General features: G+C 35.5%; 2 protein-coding genes across 2 annotated transcripts; one reads left to right on the top strand and one right to left on the bottom strand.

Annotated features, from left to right (window-relative positions):
- Window positions 1-96: 96 nt before the first annotated feature.
- LOC108194624 (protein FAR-RED IMPAIRED RESPONSE 1-like) lies at window positions 97-3060 on the bottom strand. The gene is made up of 5 exons (XM_064081950.1): window positions 3036-3060; window positions 1937-2843; window positions 1589-1847; window positions 899-1456; window positions 97-690 (listed from the first exon to the last, which is right to left on the bottom strand). Exons 1-5 carry the CDS (start codon window positions 3058-3060, stop codon window positions 97-99), a joined length of 2343 nt encoding a protein of 780 aa, XP_063938020.1.
- Window positions 3061-3339: 279 nt separating this feature from the next.
- LOC108212517 (uncharacterized) lies at window positions 3340-9354 on the top strand. Its single transcript, XM_064081949.1, has 11 exons — window positions 3340-3415; window positions 3500-3625; window positions 3758-3988; window positions 4069-4134; window positions 4218-4274; window positions 4358-5329; window positions 5422-5880; window positions 5956-6208; window positions 6297-7315; window positions 7713-7869; window positions 7941-9354. The coding sequence occupies exons 1-11, from the start codon at window positions 3340-3342 to the stop codon at window positions 9352-9354; spliced, it is 4830 nt and encodes a 1609-aa protein (XP_063938019.1).
- Window positions 9355-24156: the final 14802 nt, after the last annotated feature.

Here is a 24156-nt window from a genome sequence, read left to right as displayed (position 1 = left end):
GGAAAAACAATGTCACATTTCATAAACCAGCCTTATACATATGAATAAACACATTTCCATTTAAAAGATAGTACTTTCAGAAGAATAGAATCTAAATTAAACAGAACCGTTCTTAATAGGCTCTGGACATGTACGAACATTGTGGCGCACTAACTTATTACAATTCCCACATTTCCTCTTTTTTCTATCTTGAGCAGCTATTTCACGGCTACTCTTCAAACGACTTCCGCAACCTTTGTTCCGACTAACATGTGGATTCTGCACAGAAATTTCTTTATCCGATACTGGTCCATAGAACTTGTCAACTCTATGAGCCTTACCAGCGGAGTCAGATGACCCTAAACCTTCTGACAGTGAAGAGTTGACTGACTCTAAGGCTTGTAAAACCGAGTCCAGCTTACCCTCATCATCACCAGCAAGATTGAGACAATTGTTGAAATCAAACCATGCCCTGGTCCTCTTAAGTTTTGTTCTATCATCTTTGTTGCTCTGATCATTAACATCAGATGAACCTAAAAAAGAAAAATTCTTTAAGGCATCTTTGGTCCATCTTGGCTTCACAAACTCGCGAGGTATTTCTTTTACGCCACAATGATGCAACGCTGCAAATGCGTGTCTACAAAGATAACCTTTACGGAAATAGAAGTTACAGCTACATGTTACATGCTTGTCACTGTGGATCACCATAACCTAGGAACATATATCAAATATTAACCAAGTGCGGAACATATCTATGAAGATGAAACTGCTACCAGTTCTAGGAACATGTCTAATTTTATGTCTTGGTCTGCGCAGCATTACTCACTGAACATAGCATAACTTAAAAAAGCAGGTACTATATGACCAGAAATATATATATTTAAATGTGGATTACACCTAAGAAATTAAAATGTATTACCTCGAAAATTTTATCATTCAGCAGCATATCTTTGATTTTAAAAGCTGAAAAATCTAGTTCTTTTGTTCTGTCTTCAACAATGCAATGGCAACACCCTGATCTTATTTCCTCCCGCACAAGATAATAAATTTCTAAAGTGTAGATCTTGGAAGCATCTATTTCAATTTGCATTGGCGAATCAGACAATGGAATTTCTTGAGATCTCCTATCATCAGTATCATTTATTAAACGTTGCTTATCCATTGCGCTTTCAAAACTTGAATAGAATTCTACAAGAGTATCCCCGCTCTCATGATAATGTTGGAAAAAAAAGTTAGAACTCTCAGAACGAGAAGTTGTTCTGAGTAAACCAGCCATCTCAATACCAGAGAAATAGGCTGGAATCCATTGATCGCGGATAGCAAACATTTCAGACAACCACGTATTGTCCTCTAATTTGAATTCCTCTATCACCTCTTTCCATTCGGTTTCAAACTCAGTAGGTGCGAGATGATCGGCATATACCACCCCCTTTAGTCTACCAACAAATTTCTTATCCGAGGCCAGTTTTGGACCAACCTATACAATAGACAAGAACAAATAATTATACATGAAAACACAAAAAAACGGACTAGAAATATAACAGATAATAAACAGAAGAATGTACTGCAGCACATTAACCAAAAGATATATATATATATATATAAGTACCTTCATCGGCAACTTGTTCATAATATGCCACATACACAGACGATGTGTTGAGGAACGCCAACATTTATCCAAGGCCTTCTTTATTGCTTTACATTGGTCTGTAATGACAGTTTTTGGGGCACGACCCATTGCCTTTTGGAAAGTAGTAACGAGCCATTTGAAATTCTTGTAATCTTCCTTAGCTAAAAGAGTTGCAGCGAATGTAACGTTCTTCCAATGATTATTGACTCCAGTGAATGGAACGAACACCATATGATACCTGAAACATGAACAATCCAATTAAGATACAATCTATAGCAATTTAAATAGAAACAAGTTCAACAGCAACACTTTATACCAATTACTTACTTATTTGTTCGGAAAGTAGGATCAAATGACACTATATCGCCAAACACATCATAATTGGCCTGCCCCACAACATCAGTCCAAAAAAGACCAGTCAAGTGCCCTTCAGTGTCAACTTTGTATTCATAATAAAAGCGGTTCTTAGATTTTATTCTCTCCAACTTGAACTTGGACAGTAGCTTGTCACAATCACGCGGGCCAATACGCACTTTCACATCCCGAGAAAAATTCTTGAAATCATCAACTGTCGCTCCAATCTCATCATAAGACCCGGTCATCTCCTTCAATAAACTATGGGCACGTGTAGGACCAATATTGGCTCGAGAACAATCAAGTATGAAGTTCTGATATGGCGTAGACAAATTCCTATTACATCTGAGAAACATTTTCTCTTTACCAGTTGCTAATGGGTGATTGTGTTCCTCTATGAATCCCATAAGCACAAAGCCCCTAAGACCAGCACGCTTCATTATTATCCGTGCTCTACATTCACATCTTTTGGATGTGGTCCTCTTGCACGGTCCTTGGAGGACATGTTCAGCAGAGTCACGAAATTTTTTGGTATCAGGCTTGTTACCACGACTACACTGATAATACTTTGCATACAGATTACCCCACCTATCAGATTTCTTTGTTGACGAGATGACATCAAAACCACATTCCTTTCCATATTCTCGATAAAAATCAAATGCCTCATCTAGAGTGGAAAAATGCTGATTCAGTTTTGGCTTCTTTGTTTCATCACATTTAGGCGTCCAATACTTAGTACTATCTGCACCAACCTGACATGTGGGATCAGCTTTATTATTCTCAGAGACTTGTTCTGCACTCATCTCAAATTCTGAATTTTCATTGTCAGAGCCAACAACAAAATCATCAGACTCGGAACTTTCAACATGACGGTGAACATCTGCAAATAAATATCTTTCTCACTGTTAACCAGAATTAATGATACAAAAACATGAATCACCATAATCAAAAGACTTGACATTGCAGAACGAAAACAGAGAAATCGAAAAAACATGAAAAACTAAAAATAATTGGTACAATGAATCGAATGTTTAATGATCATAAAGAAATAAGACCACTGATCATGACCAACCTGGAATTTCTTCGATATTCACCATGTTCAGATTATTAGACAACAAAAAAAAAACTTTCGACGAAGAACTTAAGGAGTTTGGTGATGATTGGCTGGAGGAATTAAACACTGTTCTGCTAACGATCGTGATGGTGCGTGCAAAATTTGTGCAGAACCACTCCTTAATATGCTCCCTCTGTTGTAACTGCTCCTCTAAAGTAGTAACTAACGTATATTACAGCGTATAAGTGTATGTATTCTCCAAAAATAATTATTAAAAAATTAAAAGTACTGTTAATCAGGACCATTAGATTAAAGTTAATGAATGGCTAGGATTATGGTCTACGGTACTACGATAAAAACGTGGACTACACAGAACTTTGTTCTAACCTTTTATACCTGTAATTTTTCTGAGCAGAGTGTCTCATTTCAGCCCAAATTCTAATTTCATGCTTAATTGTTATGTGTTTTGGCACTAATTTCAGCTAATAGGAAATCAAAACATGTATTCAAACGTGCAACCAGATTTGATGAGAATAATGAAAACAGTCCCTTCTCTGTTTTAACAAACATTAGCACGGTGACTGATGACCATGGTTCTATGGAACAAGGTATCGACAAGTTTATTACTGTGGAACACTAATTCAGTCTAGATTTTTCATATATTAGGCTAGATTATAGATAATAATAATGCAAACCAGTTTCTGACCATAAAATAATTACACGTTCCTGAAAAACTGCAGGATCAAACACGGCAACCCTAAGTACCAGGAAGCCATGTACTAGGACTCCACTATCGAATATCACAAACATACCCTCTTTTACAAACCTGCCTAACAGAAGAGACAAACGTAAAGGAAAAGCAATTAACAAAGACTGGGAAGATGTACCTCTCAAAGATTGGAGTCGTAATCTTTTTGAGGAGGAGTTCAGCAACCGAACGAAGACCATTCCTAATCTGTACGATGATAAAGGTTGGGTTACATTCTGAATTCCATATGGTTTTTAAAAAATTGACAGTGTACTAAGCCAACTATTATTTCTTGAATTACAGATGAAACCACAGCTGAAGGTGGCTACTTCTCAGATGATGGTTTGTTTGATTCTGAGTGCAGTGAAGGTCTGTCAATCTTCTGCTACAATTTGCTCACTGCTACATCTGATTAATTAAATTATGATTGTAATATTATTATTTTTTTCCAGATGATTTGCACGGCCCAACAAACTCTGAACCAGATTGCTCATCTGAATCTGAAAATGGTTAGTCAGAATGTTGCTTCATAGTAAATTATGAATTTTGTAGTAATGCGATAAATATTGATTTCAAATCAACTATGTTACAGGTGAAGAACACAGTGCCAAGCCTTCTGGAAATAAGAAGAAGACACGTGCTAATCAGTACATACCCGAGGAGTATGCAACACTTGGCGCTCCTTCGTACAAGTGTATTCACTGCCATGCTCAGCTCTGGCACGATGAACGTGTGAACAAAGGTGTTACTAAAGGGACTCCGATTTTCTCCATATGTTGCAAAAAAGGTGAGGTCAGTTTACCTCCGACACCTCAAACTCCTGCTTACCTGTTGTCACTGTACAACGATGAAGTAAAAGGTCGTGACTTCAAAAGGAGTATTAGACTGTACAATGCAATGTTTGCATTTACATCTGCTGGGGGGAATGTAGATCATTCTATAAACAAGGGCAGAGGACCATATGTTTACCGCCTCAACGGTCAAAATCATCATGTGTTTGGTTCTCTAATTCCGGATGACGGCGACACACCGAAATTTTGTCAACTCTACATATATGATACTAATAACGAGGTTAACAACAGATTGCGTTGGGTCAATGTTGCTGATGGTCAGGTTGTAGATGCAGAAGTTGTTGATGGACTGATCCAAATGCTGGATGAAAATAATGAATTAGTGAAGAAATTTAGAATGGCACGTGATAGATGGGAGAATAATGATTTAGTTGATTTGAAAGTGGAGCTTAAGGTTTGTCGATCGCAGTCGGGTCGGGAGAACCATATTTCTCCCTCTGACGAAGTTGCAGGGATAATGGTTGGTTCCAGTTCTAATACTACTCCTGACCGTGACATAATAATTGAGCCAAAGATGGGTAAGCTGAAACGAGTATCCTATGTTCATCCGAAGTTTATGGCACTCCAATATCCGCTTTTATTTCCGAATGGAGAAGATGGCTACCATGACAAAATTCCATTTAATAGCGCTGATCTTGATAATCTAAGTGATCGTGATTACTTATCAATGAAGGATTACTACGCTTATAGGTTTCAGATTCGACAAAATGAAGGTATAAATGGAAACCCTGTCATTTTACACCTTGAGTTACATATTAAGTTCTAATACAAACCTGTAATAGTATTGTGTTATATTACTGTGCAGCTTTGACACCTAGGCTTGGTGGTAGACTCTTTCAACAACACATTGTTGATGCATTCTCCTCCATTGAGCAAACACGGTTGTGGTGGTTCAGGAAAAACCAGACCATATTAAGGAATGAACTTTATAGCCATATCTGTGATTCTGTACGCAATGGGAATGCTAATTCAGCTGATGTTGGAAAAGGAGTAATTCTACCTTCAGGCTTTGTCGGATCAAAGAGGTACATGCAACAGAATTTTCAAGACGCTTTGGCGGTTTGTAGACATGTTGGTCATCCGGATGTTTTCCTAACGATGACTTGCAATCCTTTGTGGGATGAAATTCAAAAGATGATGCAATTGGTACCTGGTTGCGAGACAGAAAACTCACCAGATATTATATCTCGAGTTTTCCGATTGAAACTTGATCAACTAACAACTGACATTAAGAAGAATGGCCATTTTGGTGTTTGTGTTGGAGGTAAACTTAATCTTAGCAGCATGATTGCATTTGGTTCAGTCTATGTATAAATTTTAACTTACTATTTTCTCACAGTTATGTACGTGGTTGAGTTCCAGAAGAGAGGTCTTCCGCACGTTCACATGCTCATATGGCTTGACAGTGCATCGAAGAAATATCTTAAGAATAACGTGGACAAATTTGTGTCAGCAGAAATACCTGATCCGGTTAAAGATCCCGTTGGCTATGCAGCAGTCAAAGCCTTTATGATACATGGCCCATGTGGCCTTCAAAATCCTAAATCTCCCTGCATGAAAGGCATGAAATGTATCCGGCATTTTCCCAAAAAGTAAACTCTCTTTAGCTTTTTATATTCTGCACCGCACGACGTCATTTATGTACATTTGCTTCAATTGCACTCATTAATCTAACTTCAGGTACTGCCCAAGAACTATGTTTGATGAGAGCGGTTTCCCACTATACAAACGCCGTCGACAAAACATCACTGTCAAAGTTCGCAATGCGGAGTTGGATAACCAGTGGGTAGTGCCTTATAACAGAGATTTATTAGTCAAGTACCAATGCCATATGAATATTGAAATCTGTTGTCATGCTCGAAGCCTTAAATATTTATTCAAATATTGCTTGAAAGGGCATGATACAGCAACTGTTCATGTCACTGGTAGGAAGCGAACATCATCGAATGTAAATCCTAATGAGCCTGTAGATGAAATTCAGGCTTACTTTGACGGGAGGTACATATGTGGTGCTGAGTCTGCTTATAGGATTTTCGGGTTCCCTATACACCACCGCACTATCTCTGTGGAGCGTTTACCATTTCATTTGCCCGGACAGAAGAATTGTACCTTCTCCTCCAGCCAGCCTTTACAAAAAGTTGCAGAGAAGGAAAAAGACAAGCTAAGCAAGCTCGAAGCTTTTTTTCTACTGTGTGCTTTCGATAGTAATGCCAGAAAATGTACATACCAGCAAATCCCAGAGCACTATGTCTGGAATGATGGTCAGAGGAGATGGAATCCAAGAAAGAGAGGTTTTCAAATTGGACGTTTATCATACACGCATCATAGTAGTGGTGAAGTATGGTTCATGCGTTTGCTCCTCACAAAGGTTTGTGGTCCAACATCATTTAAAAGTCTGAGAACAGTTAATGGTGTATGTCATGCGACTTTTCGCGATGCCTGCATGGACTATGGTTTGCTTGATGATGACAAAGAGTGGCATGAGGTTATACAGCAATGTGCAAATGGTGGTTTACCACCACAGATAAGGCAACTATTTGTGCACATAATAGTAAATTGCAAGGTCACAGATTTATTACATCTGTGGAATTCCCATTGGAAACACATGGTTGAAGACATTTTACTTAAACGTCGTCAAGTAGCCAAGGATGATAACCTCATGCTTAATGATAAGCAGGTCCAATTTTATGCTCTTGCAGGTACATCACTACAAATATTACTAAAATATCGCAGCTTTGAATATTTTTGGTTTTTTATTTTATTTGCATTTTTTATGCCATTATACCTGCATTATATATTTGCCCAGAAATGTTTGATTTGCTCAGTTCAATTCTTTTGCATAAAGTATTTCTCAGAAATATATTTTGACCAGATTGTGTTTTTTTTTTTGCATAATTTAAGCTCTTTGTTACATATGAATTACATTTTAAACATTCACAGTGGATAATATATTTTGCAAGACTTATGATTTGCTCAGGTCAATTGTTTTGCATATTTTTATTTTTTTTTAATTTCCAGGTTAAAGCTCAAAATAACAGTGCATAGTATTATATTTCTAAATTTCAGCATTAACCCTGCTTAATATATTTTTTTCAGAAATAGATGATTTGCTCAGATCAATAGGGAAGTCATTGAAGAATTTCCCACAATTACCACAACCTCCAAGCTCATATTTAAACCATGGTTCCAACAACTTGATTATAGAAGAAACCAGTTACAATATTGCTGAGATGAAAGCCGAGAATGAAAAATTGTTGGAAACAATGAATGAAGAACAAAGTCATGTGTACAATGCTATACTGCATTCTGTTCATAACAAAGAAGGTGGACTTTTTTTGTATATGGAAGTGGTGGATGTGGTAAGACGTATTTGTGGAGGTCTTTGATATCAAAGCTAAGGTCAGAAGGAGAGATTGTTCTTCCAGTCGCCTCTTCTGGCATTGCAGCTACGTTATTGCCTGGTGGTCGCACCGCGCATTCACGTTTCAAGATTCCTATTGTCCTTGATGAATTCTCACTATGCGGTATAGGTCAGAATTCTGACATTGCAGAGCTTATCAGAAAAACAAGACTTATTATCTGGGACGAAGCCCCTATGCAACATAGATTTGCATTTGAATGTTTGGATCGGTCACTTCGAGATATAATGAAAGTTGTTGATCCAATACATGCCTCACAGCCCTTTGGAGGGATAACAGTACTTTTGGGAGGCGATTTTAGACAGATTCTCCCAGTCATTCCACAAGGTGATCGAAGTCAAATTCTGTCTGCGTGCATTACTAGATCTCGATTGTGGAATATTTGTACAATTTTTCTTCTGAAGAGAAACATGCGGCTTAACAAGGGTAATTCCCAGCAAGAAATTGACGAACTAAATGCTTTTGCGCAATGGGTTCTGGATATTGGTGATGGAAAATTTTCAGGGCCAACTCTCGCAGGAGGTCCTGACATGTTAGAAGATGATATCTTAGTCCCAGGTCAATTCTGTGATATGGATAGAGAGAATTCTGTTGAAAATATGATCAAAACAATATATCCAGATTTTGTCAACAATTGTGGAAATGCAAAGTATTTGAGTGAGAGGGCAATATTGACACCTACTAACCAAACAGTAGGTCACCTTAATTCTCAAATAGTTGATATGATTCCAGGCGAGTCTGTTACTAACTATAGTGTCGACAGTGCTGAAGAATTTGCTGGGAATGATAGTGATCTACATTCTGCTTTTCCTATAGAGTACCTAAACTCAATGAATCTCCCTGGAATGCCGCTTCATGACCTCAAACTGAAGGTTGGTGCTGTTGTAATGCTGATGCGGAATCTTAATCAGACTCTAGGACTTTGCAACGGAACTAGGATGGTTGTCACAAAGTCTCTCAAATTCTGCGTTGAGTGTGAGGTAATATGCGGATCTTTTGTTGGTACTAAACACTTCATTCCAAGGATGGAATTATGTCCTAGCGATACTAGGATGCCTTTTAAGTTGGTTAGGAAGCAGATGCCGCTTCAGATTTGCTACGCGATGACCATCAACAAGTCACAAGGACAATCACTTCAAACTGTTGGCCTTTATCTTCCTAAACCAGTTTTTACGCATGGCCAGTTTTATGTTGCCATAAGCCGGGTAACATCTCCATCTGGGTTGAATGTTTTTATTGATGATGAAAGTGGTTGCACCACAGATTTAACACAGAATGTAGTGTATAAGGAGGTTTTCTATGCTCTGCCAAAAACTTAAATTACAGAGTTGTACTTATGTTCATCTGCACTCTCATTAGGAATCACCTTTTTATTATATTTTCAAAATATGCTAATTCCTGTTGTCAATCTTACCATGTCATACAGAAACAACATACACCAGTCATACATTGGACTCTATGCAGCAGAAATGAAAATAAACAGCTCAACGAATTTTAATAACCATTCATTGCAGAAATATCTTACATTGTTCAGAAACCATACTACTTCAACTTGGGAATTAAAATCCAAATACAGCGACCATAATATTCATGGCTCTTAGGCCAAAACAAGAAGATGGCATAAAACATTCTTCTGCAGCCAAAATGATAATTTAACTGATAATAGACTAGCAAATTCAACTAACAATGTTAACTTGAAAAGTGTTGTCTTCCACAAAAGAGAACACTAACTTCTGCCCAATTCGGAGTTTGTTATCTAAGGTGAACGAATTCCATCCAACTCCAAAACGACATGTTTTGTTCCTCCTTAGCACTGCAACTCTCCAGGTTTTCCCTTTCATAACAAGATTGATCAGAGTGCTTTTATTCCACTTTTTGAAAATATGCGTAAGATATCTCGGAAGGAACTGCAAAAAAAATATGCCAGGTTGTTTACTTCTTATACATTTTAAAGTGAAATTACACTGTATTCATTTTGTACAGTATGCAATTAAATACTCACCACGCCGTGTCCATTTTGATCAACATGAGATTTTAGCAAATCCACCTCAAACTCCGTCAACAAATCAGCTCTAAATTTCTTCCTCTTATGCTCATTGGTACAGTCATCTGAAATTGATAAAACTTCTCCTTAATCCCACAAACATAAGTTCACAACAGGAAAAAAGGCTTTGTCTTAATATCAATACTACCTGCATTACAATGTCCTGCAGTCCCATAATTTAATCCATCAAGTTTTTCTGTTTCCTCTATTCCTAAGAAAGAACACAGTACTGATACATGAGAAAAATAAAACATATGTACAAATACAATCATTATAAAAAGAAGAAGCAGACCTTTCAGTAAAGTCCTTAACATTAGCTTCTCTGGCAGTTTGTTAAAAAGATCTTCACCTTCTTCATTGTATATTGTTACATAAAAAGAAGACAGCCCAACAAATTCAAAGAACATAACATATTGCTCTTTTACGGCATATGTCCTCATCAAATCTTTCAGGCCGTATAGCAGATTTCCCTCAATAGAGAAATAGGCATGAAATTTACCACCATCAGGGAGAAATAAGCTTACGTCTTCTTTAAGTTTGTGACTGTATTGTTTAGCAAATAAAAAAGGTACCTCCTATGGAAAGCATTAAAAACATTTTGGATTAGTTTATTAATTTTACTTTTTTATGTCCGCAGAAATGTGTAGTCAAGTATGGAAATATACCACATCTCCAATAACAGCACTCTCCCAGTTCATTATTTTAAACCATTTCGGTTGTCCTTTTTGTTTATCAACTGAATTAAAGAGAGAAATAAAATAGACAATATTGTTATTTAAGGACAACAACATATAAGTAACAAATACAAAATTTAGAAATTTGTTACCGAATTTGTTAAACAAGGCACAAGCATCCCTTTCAAAAACTGCAACCTCAAATATCTGCCAATGTATGTCTCTCATCAGCATTAGTTTGTCCCCAACTGCTAGCTTCCCAGCTTTTGCAAATGTGTTCCACTGTCGGTCAAAGAACAAATTACCATCTTCCCATTTCATATCAATTCTCCACATGAACTTTTTAAATCCAAACTCCAGCCATTCAATCTTAGCATCTAAATCTAACTCAGCACATGCATCCCTACTCAGAACCTGATCCAATATTATTATTAGTCTGTTGCGTAACACAAGTACATATAGATTATAAAAAAATGTTAAAAACTAACCATTGTCCAGTCTTTTTGTATCAAATGTTCATCCTTTATCACAAGTACATACTCTGCAGTGAAGGTCGTGTATGCGTTCAAAGAAAAGCATGCATACATTTTGTCTTTCTCATACTCAGTCACATCCATCGTAGTTTCATAGTGCAAGCTCGAATCATTATCACAAACAACATTGCCTCCCAAATTATCACCTCTAGGTGAATAACAAATCTCAACTGCATACTGATTAAAAATTTCTAAAACAAACTCTGTCCCACCGTAATACTTAAAAACTAAAAGGTGAAAATTCTTAACATTATATTGTTTGATTAGTTCCTCCAGTCCTTCTATTATTTTCAACTCCCTGTTATACCGAGCAAGCCAAACTGCACCATCAGGTAGGTGCAGCCCAACCGGACCATAGAGGAACTTACCAACATTCCTAGCCATGGCATTAGATAAAACCTGATTTAAAGAGAATGTATAAACAGGCTACTGAGTTCTGATGACCTACTCAAGAATAAAATCATTCTATTGAAAACAAAAGGGAAAACGGAAACTATACCAAGATGCCCTTCTTTAGCTTTGAATTGTTAGTATTGCAGACGAAACTTAGGTCATTTGTGCTCTTTTCCATTTGCAGATTACCTGACATTTAAAACATATAAAATTTAATTAGAGGTATGGTTATAAAAGCTCAGAGGGAGAAAACAAGATGCGCCATTACATACCCATCGCACATGCACTTGCTATCCTGTCAAAATAGAAAAATTAATAAGCAAGAATAAAATTTTTAGGTTAACTGTTATGCAGTTAGACAAAGTGGATGTTCAAACCTTCTTGAAGAAGACGAAGACATCCTCTATTGTACAGGGAGAATAAACCCTTTTTGGCAAATAAGCTGATGTTAACTGAGAGGTTTTTACCAGAGCAAGTACAGTGGTTTAATGTCATTAACACTATTTAATGTTATCAAGTCAATGGACAGTTAAATATTTTATTTAGGCATATGTGTGACGCTTTGGCACATGTCTCGGTTGTGTGAGATCAAACACTCTTGCATTATATGAACTTCAAAATGTTACGAGTAAATAAGCTCAAAATTTTATCTATTAATTGTTAATTTATATCCTTTTGTTTATATTTTATATCCTTTTCTGTGAATTTATTTCCCTTACTAAATTTGATTTTATATTTGAAAGAAATATCTCAACAACACAATTATAAAAAATTAAAAACTTCCTAATAATATAGTACAAAATTCAAATGATTTCTCTTTAAAATAACTACGAGAGCATACACCAAATAACGACGACTAACCAGATATAGTACAAAATTCTTATCAAAAAACAAATACAAAGAAGCTAATAAGTTTTTAAATTTTCTTTTAAGAATATAGGCCAGAACAGGATTTCTGCCATTGGAAATATAACCTTTTTTAAATGAAGTATCTACATAATACATCATGACAATTCAAATAATTTTACTTTAAAATATATACGGCAGCATGCAGCAGATAACGACTAACCAAACACAGTGTTCATTTCGGAATATATAAAATTATATTCCATTTTAATAAAAATGAATACTACTTCCCAAAAATAAAAAATCCAACATATTATAACATGTGTTCTTATGTATATTTTTTTTCTCAAATACTCAAATGAATTAATTTAATATTTACTTCTAATTTTATTATGTTCTCCAAAATATTCTATATTCAACAAAGAATTATATGCAAAATTTTCACAACAAACGGTTACAATTAAGCTAATAAGTTTTTAAATTACCTTTTCACAACAGACTGTTACAATTAAGCTAATAAGTTTTTATTAACCGTATGTTAAATATTTTTTTGATAGAAATAAGTTTATTTACTCATTTATTTTATTCCTATTTAAAAAAAAATCTAAAATCAAATATGAGTTACTCTCTCTGTCCCATTTTAACTGGTGTTTGACTTTCCAGCACTTCTATGGAGATGTAAAAAACAAATATCTACACTTAATAAAATAATTCAAATCTTATATCAAATATAAGTTTAGGTTCTAAACTTTTATTTGATATAAATTTTATAAATAATTATTATGCTTATATGTGATTTTTTTAACATCTTAAAATACGTGTAAAAAATCAAAAGCTGTTAAAATGGGACGGAGAGAGTACTATGTAAATAAGTTTTGAAATTTACAAATAGTGAGGGACAGCCTGTCACAAAGAGACAACTTGCATATGCGTTGTCTTAAACACAACCTTCGATTACGCACGATGATCTATAAACACATCGTGCCCGTTAAAACATAAATACTGTCTGAAATATAATCTTCTTCAAATGCGATAGCATTACAGATCTCAGTTGTATTTAAGAGAGCAGCTGCCTTCTCCTTAATTGAAAGCTAAGCCGCCTGACAAACGACTGTAAGTTCAACCACACTCTCCTTTTACATTAATACAGATTTAGACATGGTTAGTTGAATTCAATACCCTATTTGTATGCTATCACTTTGTCACACGACTAGCTTTACATTTATGTCAGTTTTGCTGCAATGGAACTTAATGTTTACGACCCGCTGGAAACTCTTGACACAACAAGTTATGATTGGAACTGTAGAGTACGTGTTCAGTCCTTCTGGAAAGGGATGAACAGAGAAACACAGGCATTTTGGGGGATAAATATGATACTAATTGATGACTCGGTATTCTAACTGCATCAGGCTTTATTTGTTTTGTTAGCCATTGTGTTCATCATATTTTTGGAGCAACATCTAATTAACGTTAATTATGTGTCTAATAGAACAACAGAATGCATGCTTTTGCTAATTCAAAGCATTGCGATGATCGTTTCAAAACACTAAAGGAGGGAGACATTTACATTATCAAGAATTTGAAAGTGAAAGACTATGTAGGAGATGAGACATATCGTCCAGTAAGGACCGGGAAACATGTTTATTTCACCAGTTACACTGAATTTAACAAAGCTGAAACACAAGGAATGCAGATTGAAAAGTATGTTTTTGATCTCTTTGATGTGTTATTTTATAACTAACCGCAAGCGCACGGTGTCTATTGTAGGTTAGACCGGCAAATGCGGGTCGTATCCTCAAGGAGACAGATGTTATCAATTCTATTTAGTCACAGTCAATTGTTTCCAAATCAAACGATGATTGAAAGAAATATTTTTAACTAATTAATATTACTAAATTAACACTAACTAATAAGACACAAAAATAATATAGTAAAAGTCCAGGGCAATCAGGTCCACCATGGTCACACAATGACTGGCTCTAAGCTAAAGCAACTAAAGTGGTCATGCAACTAGAGTTTGTTAATCTCTCTCAAGTATCAACACTCTCGAAACATGCTTACACAAATAATCACTTTTAATAATTCAATTAGTCAGATAATTAAAGCAATGTTAATCTCTCTCGAGTATTAACGCTTTCAGAAATCCGATGATGCTCTCGCACTCAAATTCAATTCTGCTAATTGTATGTGTGCCTCTAGTAGTATATCTCTCGATTATACTCCTATTCGCATAGAATCAATTCATGATATCGGCCGATTACACAAATCAATATTAAAACATAATCAACTAGAATTAACCAGTCAATCAAATCACTGTTAAATCATGCCAAGATCATAGTGCAAACATGGCTTCCCCTTAAGCCCTAGAACACACTACTCAGTACTAATTAAAAAAACAAAACAACTAGTATGGTAAAAAGACATAATTAAACTAACAGAAAAGAAAAGAAAGCTATAGAAGAAAACCTTGTACTTTCATTGTTGTCATCCAAGAAAAGTTATGGCCTCTCCAGAAGTCTCTAACCCTAATTCTAATCTAATATTGTACAATGATAAAAACTAATCCTCTCTCTAATATAAAGTCTTTTAATATTTAAAACTAATATCCCAATAGAAATCCAAAATCAAGTAGGATTATCCTTTAAAATTCGCAGCTGTATTTGGGCTTCAGTTTACAGGCTTTTCTGCTCGGATTTTGCTTCTTGGACTGTCTCCAAATTAAAGATAATTCCAAGGGCTTCGCGTGGGCTGTAAGATCGTCCAAATCCGACATCCGGAACTCAAGATATGACCCAATCAGTGTAGAAATTGGGTAGAACCCAATAAATCCGAATTTTAATAGAATTTGGCTCCAAAATAGCTAATTTATCTCCAAATCCTTCTCAACTTGGAATTCTTTATTGCCTATAATAAAACAATAAAATCTATTAAATAAATATCCAAATCAGTGCAAAATATAATTAAATATGAGAATAAAATCATATAGAATATATATAAAAATATATTCTATCAAACATCCCCACACTAAGCTTTTGCACGTCCTCGGGCAAATAAGCGAAATAAAATCTAAGTCCTAAGTAACTAACACCATTTTCGTAGATGACACGATTGCATTGAGCGTATGCAACAAGCCGTTAAACCCCTAGGCAGCCCTAGTAGGACGAGTTTTGTCTCGTGAGGGTTTATAGTGAATCTACCCACAAAATTCATTATTTTGTACCAAGTCTCAAAAATGCAACTAATATGGATGCAAACTAAATGAAAATGCATGTGATACAATCATGAAAGCCTCAACCTTGTGAATGAATATCCTCAGAATTTACAACAATCAAGGCATTCATCTATCTAACATGTTAGTCATACAACTCTTCCACTGCAAGTGCGGAGTACATCGTGTGTGCTCAATATGCTCTCTAGTGAAACAAAACAGAGACCAACAAACTTCAACAGAGTCTTAACCATGAGTCGTTTATCAGAATAATGCTTAAACGCTTCGTTACATTAGAGTCAACTACAGCTCAGGGTCGCAAAAGAACTTCTATGCCTCTCTTATTTTTTTTTCTATTTTTTTTTATTCTTTTTATCATGCTCGGTCTAAGGTCGGGACGCTTCTCAGGGTAAGTGAGTTACGACCACCATAAGACTTTGCAGCTTTTTTATTTTTTTTTCTTTTTTTTTTAAAGTCAAGTAATTCTCCAGTAACCAAGGGTTGTGAAAAGTTACCAAGAAATTTTTATTTCTAGTACAATTGCACTTAATACCAGCACAAGTACATGGATCGTCCCTTTCAAAATTTACCACCCATTAATCTCAAAGGAGTACTCGATACTTTATTTGCAATATTTATTTTTTTTCTTTTTTTTTCTAAAAATGGCATATACTTCCCACAGCTTTCCCAAACATAAGATTTACATACTCTAAGCTCAAAAGGGAATAGTCAGAATTCTACGCTTGACTCATAGTTAAGACTCAAGAATTAAGCTAGCCTAAGTCTCGTCTCTAGAGCATATTTTATAGTGTAAATAAAATTTCCGCAAAAGCAATTTCCAAGCATGCAAGACATCACATATGATCAAGATTACTAGCCAAGAAATTATGCAAATAAACTCATCATGAGAAATTAACTCGGTATTATATACTTTCATGAAATATGCAAGTTAAATGAAATAAAAAAAACTACTAAAAAATACATACAAAATTAAATAACTACATGCTCTAATTTAAATGCAACTAACATGAATTTCTAAATTTAAGACATGGCAATATACAAAAATATTTTTAATTTTCTAATTTTTTTTTATAATATATAATTTATTTATTTTTCTAATCATTGAGAAACCATCCCCACACTAAAGTGGTTCATTGTCCCCAATGAACAAATATGACACAGATATATTGAATATATTAATATAACATATAATATTAGTTAAAAAGGAAAACTCCCCTGAAATGCCGTTTCGTTGTAAAATGGCTCTGGACTACTACGGTTTTTATTAATGAGGATGCACCCTTGAATAATTGCATTGGTTGTCCCAGTGGTTGAACAGTTGCTCCATATCTCTTGCACACCAGGGAGGTCCAGTGTTCAACTCCCTGCAGCCTCGTTTTTTCCTTTTAATGTAAACAGGCCTTTGAAGTAGAAGGCCTCCTTTATCCCTTTATCATGGATTGATTTGCAATGGAATATTTCACGTGAAACAAACCTGCTAGATGGGCTGGACCGCAGACGAAATGGGCTCAACAAGACTTGGATCAAGCTTGCACACTTGTAGGCGCATTGGACTTGAAGGTGAGCCCAGCAGCTTTATATTGGGCTTAAGGCCCATGAATTGATCACAATTCACAGTAGAGTAGCGCGCGTTCCAGTAGATTTGGAACCGCAGCTACATATTAAAGCGCTGCAGCTCTTTTTTTACTGTTCTCCCTTTGCGCTCTCCTTTTTTTGTTTCTTTTTTTTTTTTTTAATAACCTCATGCAAACAGAAATTCGTATCACAACCTGGGGTTCCTGCAAACTCACTATTTTGTCTTTCTGTATCTGAAACAGGAAAAATTGGGTTGCCTCCCAATAAGCGCTCTTTTAGAGTCATTAGCTTGACCTTTTCAAATCCTGTTAGAAATAAATGTGGAGTGTCCACCTTTTTGAACATAAACTTGCCACCACTAATAAAATCATGAATATAATTAGTTGCTTTGATCCTGCAAAAAGTCTCCACACAAGCATTAGTAAATTTAATTGTCACATCAAGAAGTGACAATTGATTAAAATATTTTATATTTTTGGAGAACTTTGTGATAAAACAACGATAGAATTCACATCCATGAAAAGATTGAACTCCCTTGATATTCACACGAGGCGGAGGCTCGGGTGGTGGTTTTTCTGAACTCCTCACTGTCGCAGGAGTTTGTTGAATCTCTTGGCTTCTTTTTGCTTCAATGAATAAAAAATCAATATTGCAAACACCTTCTTCCGAGACTTGAGGTGTAAGAGCCTTTTGAAATGGATCATAGGACAAATTCTGAGAAATCTCATCCTTGATTAAGTCCATTCCTTTTGAGAATGGTAATTTAAGCACACAAGGCGGAGGAGTAACTGCTACCAACTCAATATTGCTTTCTTCACTTGGCTCATCATTACGCACATGGTCCACAACATCATCAATTTCATTGGCAATGACATGATCCTCCCCTTTATCAATAGGCGCATCATCATCACAGATCGAAAAACTATTACACTCTTCATCACTTGCAAAAATGATAGTATTTATGTCATCTTCGACCTGGATAGATATAGGTGGAGAAGAGTCAGTTTTCCAAGTAGTAGAAGAACTAGCCAATTGTGCAATTTGAACTTCCATCATCACTTGTTCAGCTTTGAGTTCCTTAATCATCTTGGTACTTTCTTCAATGCATTTCTGGAAGTTCATAATACCATCCTCAAAACTCTCGGTCATATTAATCAACATATCGCATACCTCATTCGTCTGATCTGATGGCACATCTACGTTGGTTAAAGGAACTTGTAGATCTTGTTGATATGGAGAATAGTGATACTGTTGAAACTGAGGTTGCTCATATTGAGGCTGATAATATTCCTGCTCAAACTGATCATATTGTTGTAAAGGTGGTTCTTCATAATGATGTTGCTGAAATTGTTGTTGATCATGATATGAGAAATCCTGAAATTCATTGTCCATGTAGGAGAAATCTGGTTGATCCATCCATTGTCGATCACAAGAATTAGAATAGTGATTGTACTCATATCTTTCTTGATAATCATTCACATGTGCCAACTGAGCATTCTGAGAATTAAAGACATTGTAAGAACATTCATAACCATAGTGACCCTGAACACCACAAACTTGACAGAAGTTATAAGTCTTCGGGGCAGCTTGTGACATCTCGTTGATACTCAGTGGACGTGTAGTGGGCTCTGTAGCATTCAATGAGGCATTTTCACGAGTATATGCCTCGATCAGGGAAGATAGACGTGCAAAGTTATCAACTCCGTCCATTGTAAACCTGAAAAACACAACACAGCCAAGAAAACAGAGTAAAATCCGCCTCAATTGGAACAAGGGTTCCAACGAGGCAAAGGAAACAATCTAGATAACCAAACAAAACTAATAGAAACTAGCCGTCTCCCCGGCAGCGGCGCCAAAAACTTGATGTGTTATTTTATAACTAACCGCAAGCGCACGGTGTCTATTGTAGGTTAGACCGGCAAATGCGGGTCGTATCCTCAAGGAGACAGATGTTATCAATTCTATTTAGTCACAGTCAATTGTTTCCAAATCAAACGATGATTGAAAGAAATATTTTTAACTAATTAATATTACTAAATTAACACTAACTAATAAGACACAAAAATAATATAGTAAAAGTCCAGGGCAATCAGGTCCACCATGGTCACACAATGACTGGCTCTAAGCTAAAGCAACTAAAGTGGTCATGCAACTAGAGTTTGTTAATCTCTCTCAAGTATCAACACTCTCGAAACATGCTTACACAAATAATCACTTTTAATAATTCAATTAGTCAGATAATTAAAGCAATGTTAATCTCTCTCGAGTATTAACGCTTTCAGAAATCCGATGATGCTCTCGCACTCAAATTCAATTCTGCTAATTGTATGTGTGCCTCTAGTAGTATATCTCTCGATTATACTCCTATTCGCATAGAATCAATTCATGATATCGGCCGATTACACAAATCAATATTAAAACATAATCAACTAGAATTAACCAGTCAATCAAATCACTGTTAAATCATGCCAAGATCATAGTGCAAACATGGCTTCCCCTTAAGCCCTAGAACACACTACTCAGTACTAATTAAAAAAACAAAACAACTAGTATGGTAAAAAGACATAATTAAACTAACAGAAAAGAAAAGAAAGCTATAGAAGAAAACCTTGTACTTTCATTGTTGTCATCCAAGAAAAGTTATGGCCTCTCCAGAAGTCTCTAACCCTAATTCTAATCTAATATTGTACAATGATAAAAACTAATCCTCTCTCTAATATAAAGTCTTTTAATATTTAAAACTAATATCCCAATAGAAATCCAAAATCAAGTAGGATTATCCTTTAAAATTCGCAGCTGTATTTGGGCTTCAGTTTACAGGCTTTTCTGCTCGGATTTTGCTTCTTGGACTGTCTCCAAATTAAAGATAATTCCAAGGGCTTCGCGTGGGCTGTAAGATCGTCCAAATCCGACATCCGGAACTCAAGATATGACCCAATCAGTGTAGAAATTGGGTAGAACCCAATAAATCCGAATTTTAATAGAATTTGGCTCCAAAATAGCTAATTTATCTCCAAATCCTTCTCAACTTGGAATTCTTTATTGCCTATAATAAAACAATAAAATCTATTAAATAAATATCCAAATCAGTGCAAAATATAATTAAATATGAGAATAAAATCATATAGAATATATATAAAAATATATTCTATCAAACATCCCCACACTAAGCTTTTGCACGTCCTCGGGCAAATAAGCGAAATAAAATCTAAGTCCTAAGTAACTAACACCATTTTCGTAGATGACACGATTGCATTGAGCGTATGCAACAAGCCGTTAAACCCCTAGGCAGCCCTAGTAGGACGAGTTTTGTCTCGTGAGGGTTTATAGTGAATCTACCCACAAAATTCATTATTTTGTACCAAGTCTCAAAAATGCAACTAATATGGATGCAAACTAAATGAAAATGCATGTGATACAATCATGAAAGCCTCAACCTTGTGAATGAATATCCTCAGAATTTACAACAATCAAGGCATTCATCTATCTAACATGTTAGTCATACAACTCTTCCACTGCAAGTGCGGAGTACATCGTGTGTGCTCAATATGCTCTCTAGTGAAACAAAACAGAGACCAACAAACTTCAACAGAGTCTTAACCATGAGTCGTTTATCAGAATAATGCTTAAACAGAGTAATGTTGTCAAAGTGACACTGTTTGAATTGTTCGGAGAGCACATTCAGAACGAACTCAGCAAACATGATAAGAACGATACTTTCATTATCATAGCATGCGCAAAAGTTGGTCGGTATGAAGGTGATTGGATTTAAGTTCGTTGCTTACATCTATCTATGATTTTGTAATATATTACATAACACATACCAAATTGCAGGAGTGCCATATCTGTCAAATTACCAGTCAACAAGAATCTATATAAATCCAGATCACTACAGTGTCAAAGAGCTGAGAAAAAGGTTACTTACATTTACATTCAACATTATACTACTCAATTTTCATCAGCTGAACAATAGGATTTTCTTTAGTTGGGTAAACAAGAGCCGAGTTCAAGTTCCAGAAAAAAAAATTGAGGCTACACCTGAACCAACTCCACCACCAACTATAAAAATTCTTACGGTTAAGGAGATCAGGAACATCAAGGCTGAATTGAAACAGGTTATTGCTTTCCGTTCTTCAAGTTACATTGGTTGTAAGAAAAAATTACAATTATTTCGTCTTATGCCTCTTTATGTATACAGGATTCAGCTTACTGTCAAGTTATAGCAAAAAGGTTTACAGACCAAAAGAGTTGGTATTTTAGAAAATGTACAGGTTGCAATCTGGAACTTGAGAATGAAGGTGGAAAGTTTGTCTGCTCACAGAAAAACGGATGTGGTAGAACAATCCCATATCCGGATAAAAGGTCCTATCTTAAATTTTTTAAGAGATTCTGCCGGTTTGATATCCAAAATTAATCTTCATAATATTTGTTTTACAGGTTCAGACTATGCATATTTTATTCAGACCAAACAGGGACATTGCCGATTGTGTTTCCAGATTGTGAAATCCAACGCATCATCGACAAAACTGTCATTGATCTGCAAGCAGATTGTGCTGATGTAAATTTAATTGATCAACTTACTACATTTTCTGGATGTGTTAATCAATTTGATATTTTCATGTTTTCTGTACAGGAAAAAGATGAAGACAAATTTCCTGAAATCCTAAATACTATGTTAAAACAGAAGTACACAATCAATCTTCTGATTACCGATGAAAACATCACAAAGGGATCAACAGTTTATGATGCTAAAGAAATCATTCAGGAAGTGGAAAAAGTGGAAACGCATGATCCTCTTAAAGTCCCAGATGCGGAAATGAAAGCGGCTGAAATGGACGAAATCTCTGTGTTACATGTAAAATTCTGAACTATTAGCTTTCATTTAAATAGTTTACTTTTACTAATACATTTTTATGACACTTTAGGATACATCACCGGAAGGCCGAGCCACTGAGACACCGAACACAGGGAAATCTACAAACATGAAGACCAGAGCACGCAAAGAAATGGATCCACTGGAGTTCAATGCAGAAAGCTTAATGGAGATAAAACCTGTGAAGAACATTAAATTGGAGAAAGTATGTAATGAATTATATTATGTTCATTATCAAGTTCAAATCTAATGAATAAAGACGTTGACTTATTTTTTTTTTATTGATGCAGCCATGACACCAGAAAAGGATTGGACAATCTTTTGCCATATCTCCCACTGTAGTTGCATATTACCAGTTGGAGATATAACTTTATGTTCTATCAGCCTAATGCTTTCCGTACTTTTGTTTGTTGGGATATTTATCACATCTTGAAACATTTATTATGCTCAGTAAAATTCTGTCAAATCCTGAATTTAATCCTAAGGATATTTGCAGCTATTGGTCACTTCATTTACAGACATTGTTGTAATCATTATTTATTATACCATGCAAGTCTCATTTATTTAATGCATATTACATAAGTTAGATGTGTTGTGCAAATTTACACTACAAAAAATTTCACTAGCATATATACACCATCAGCACATTACTAAAACAAAGAAGACATAACAAAGCGTAGAGAAGATGTCTGCTACTAAATATGATAACATTCAAGATCTCCAAATTGGAAGCTACGACTACAAAATCAGAGTAAGGGTTATACGATTATGGCGTGGAGCTACTAGGACTGGAGAACAATTCAAAAACTTTAATGTCATTCTGCTGGATAACAAGGTCAGGGTTGAGTTGTTATAGTTTAAAAGTTATCACTTTGTATATTTAACAAGTTTTCATCTTCAAGTCTTAAATTCATTGGCTGTTATAATTTTGTGCAGAGTCAGAGAATGCATGCTTGGATTCCTACTTCACGCAACGATGAAATGGCAAGAGTGATGCACATAGGGAAAATCTACAAGATCAGAAACTTCACTGTACAGTTCCACAAACCAACTGACAAGTTCAGATGTCTACGTAATGACAAACAAATTGTTTTCACAAAAGACACCACTGTGCAAGATATGGCTGAGAATGAAGTTATGATTCCTCTCGACTACTTTGACTTCTATGAACACAGCCAGCTTAAAGAACTATCAGAGCAAACTACCTACTTAACTGGTAAATGAATACTAAATTATATGTGTAATTTGTAAAAATATAAAAAAAAGTTTCATGTGCGCTTTTTTCAGATGTTGTAGGTATTATCAAGAGACACGAGGATTTTAGAGATCTGGAAAACAAACATGGTCAAAAACAAAAGCAATCAAAACTGGTGATCACGGACGGAAGGTTTGGCTCTTCACATATTAGTTTAGACACAGAGCTATGTTATGCCTCTTGCATATAAAGCATACTTGTTTTTTATCTCCAGATCTAACGTCAATATCACTTTCTGGGATTCATTTGGAATTAAGTTTGAAACAGATATGAAACAAGTTGTTCAGAAGCCTGTCATTATTATCATATCATGCTGCCGAGTGGGAAAGTGGGATGGTATAATACTTCTGTTCTCATCAGCAACTTTTTAATTTATGTAATACATGACAATTTAAATGAAATAATTTAGGGGAGATCGATATTTCTAATGTTCCTGCAACAAGAATATACCTCAACTACAAACACCATGTCGTTGATCAACTGAGGAAAATGTCAGTTCTCTGTTCACTTATATTAATTCTAACTATCATCTCAACTACAGTCAGCATATTCTATATTCCTTACGTATTTGCTTAGCTGTAATGTTGCAAGAACAGGTTAGCCAATCCAGATTTTGTCAAACAAGCTTTGGCCGAAAAGAAAAAAATGGAGATATTACTAATGAAAATCGAAGATATCAAAAAGCTGGGAAAAGAATAC

The sequence above is a fragment of the Daucus carota genome, chromosome 7, assembly GCF_001625215.2.
Source record: "Daucus carota subsp. sativus chromosome 7, DH1 v3.0, whole genome shotgun sequence".
In the NCBI taxonomy this organism is placed as follows: domain Eukaryota; kingdom Viridiplantae; phylum Streptophyta; class Magnoliopsida; order Apiales; family Apiaceae; genus Daucus; species Daucus carota.
The sequence above is the reverse complement of the archived record's forward strand: the minus strand, read 5'-3'. Positions and strand labels throughout refer to the sequence as shown.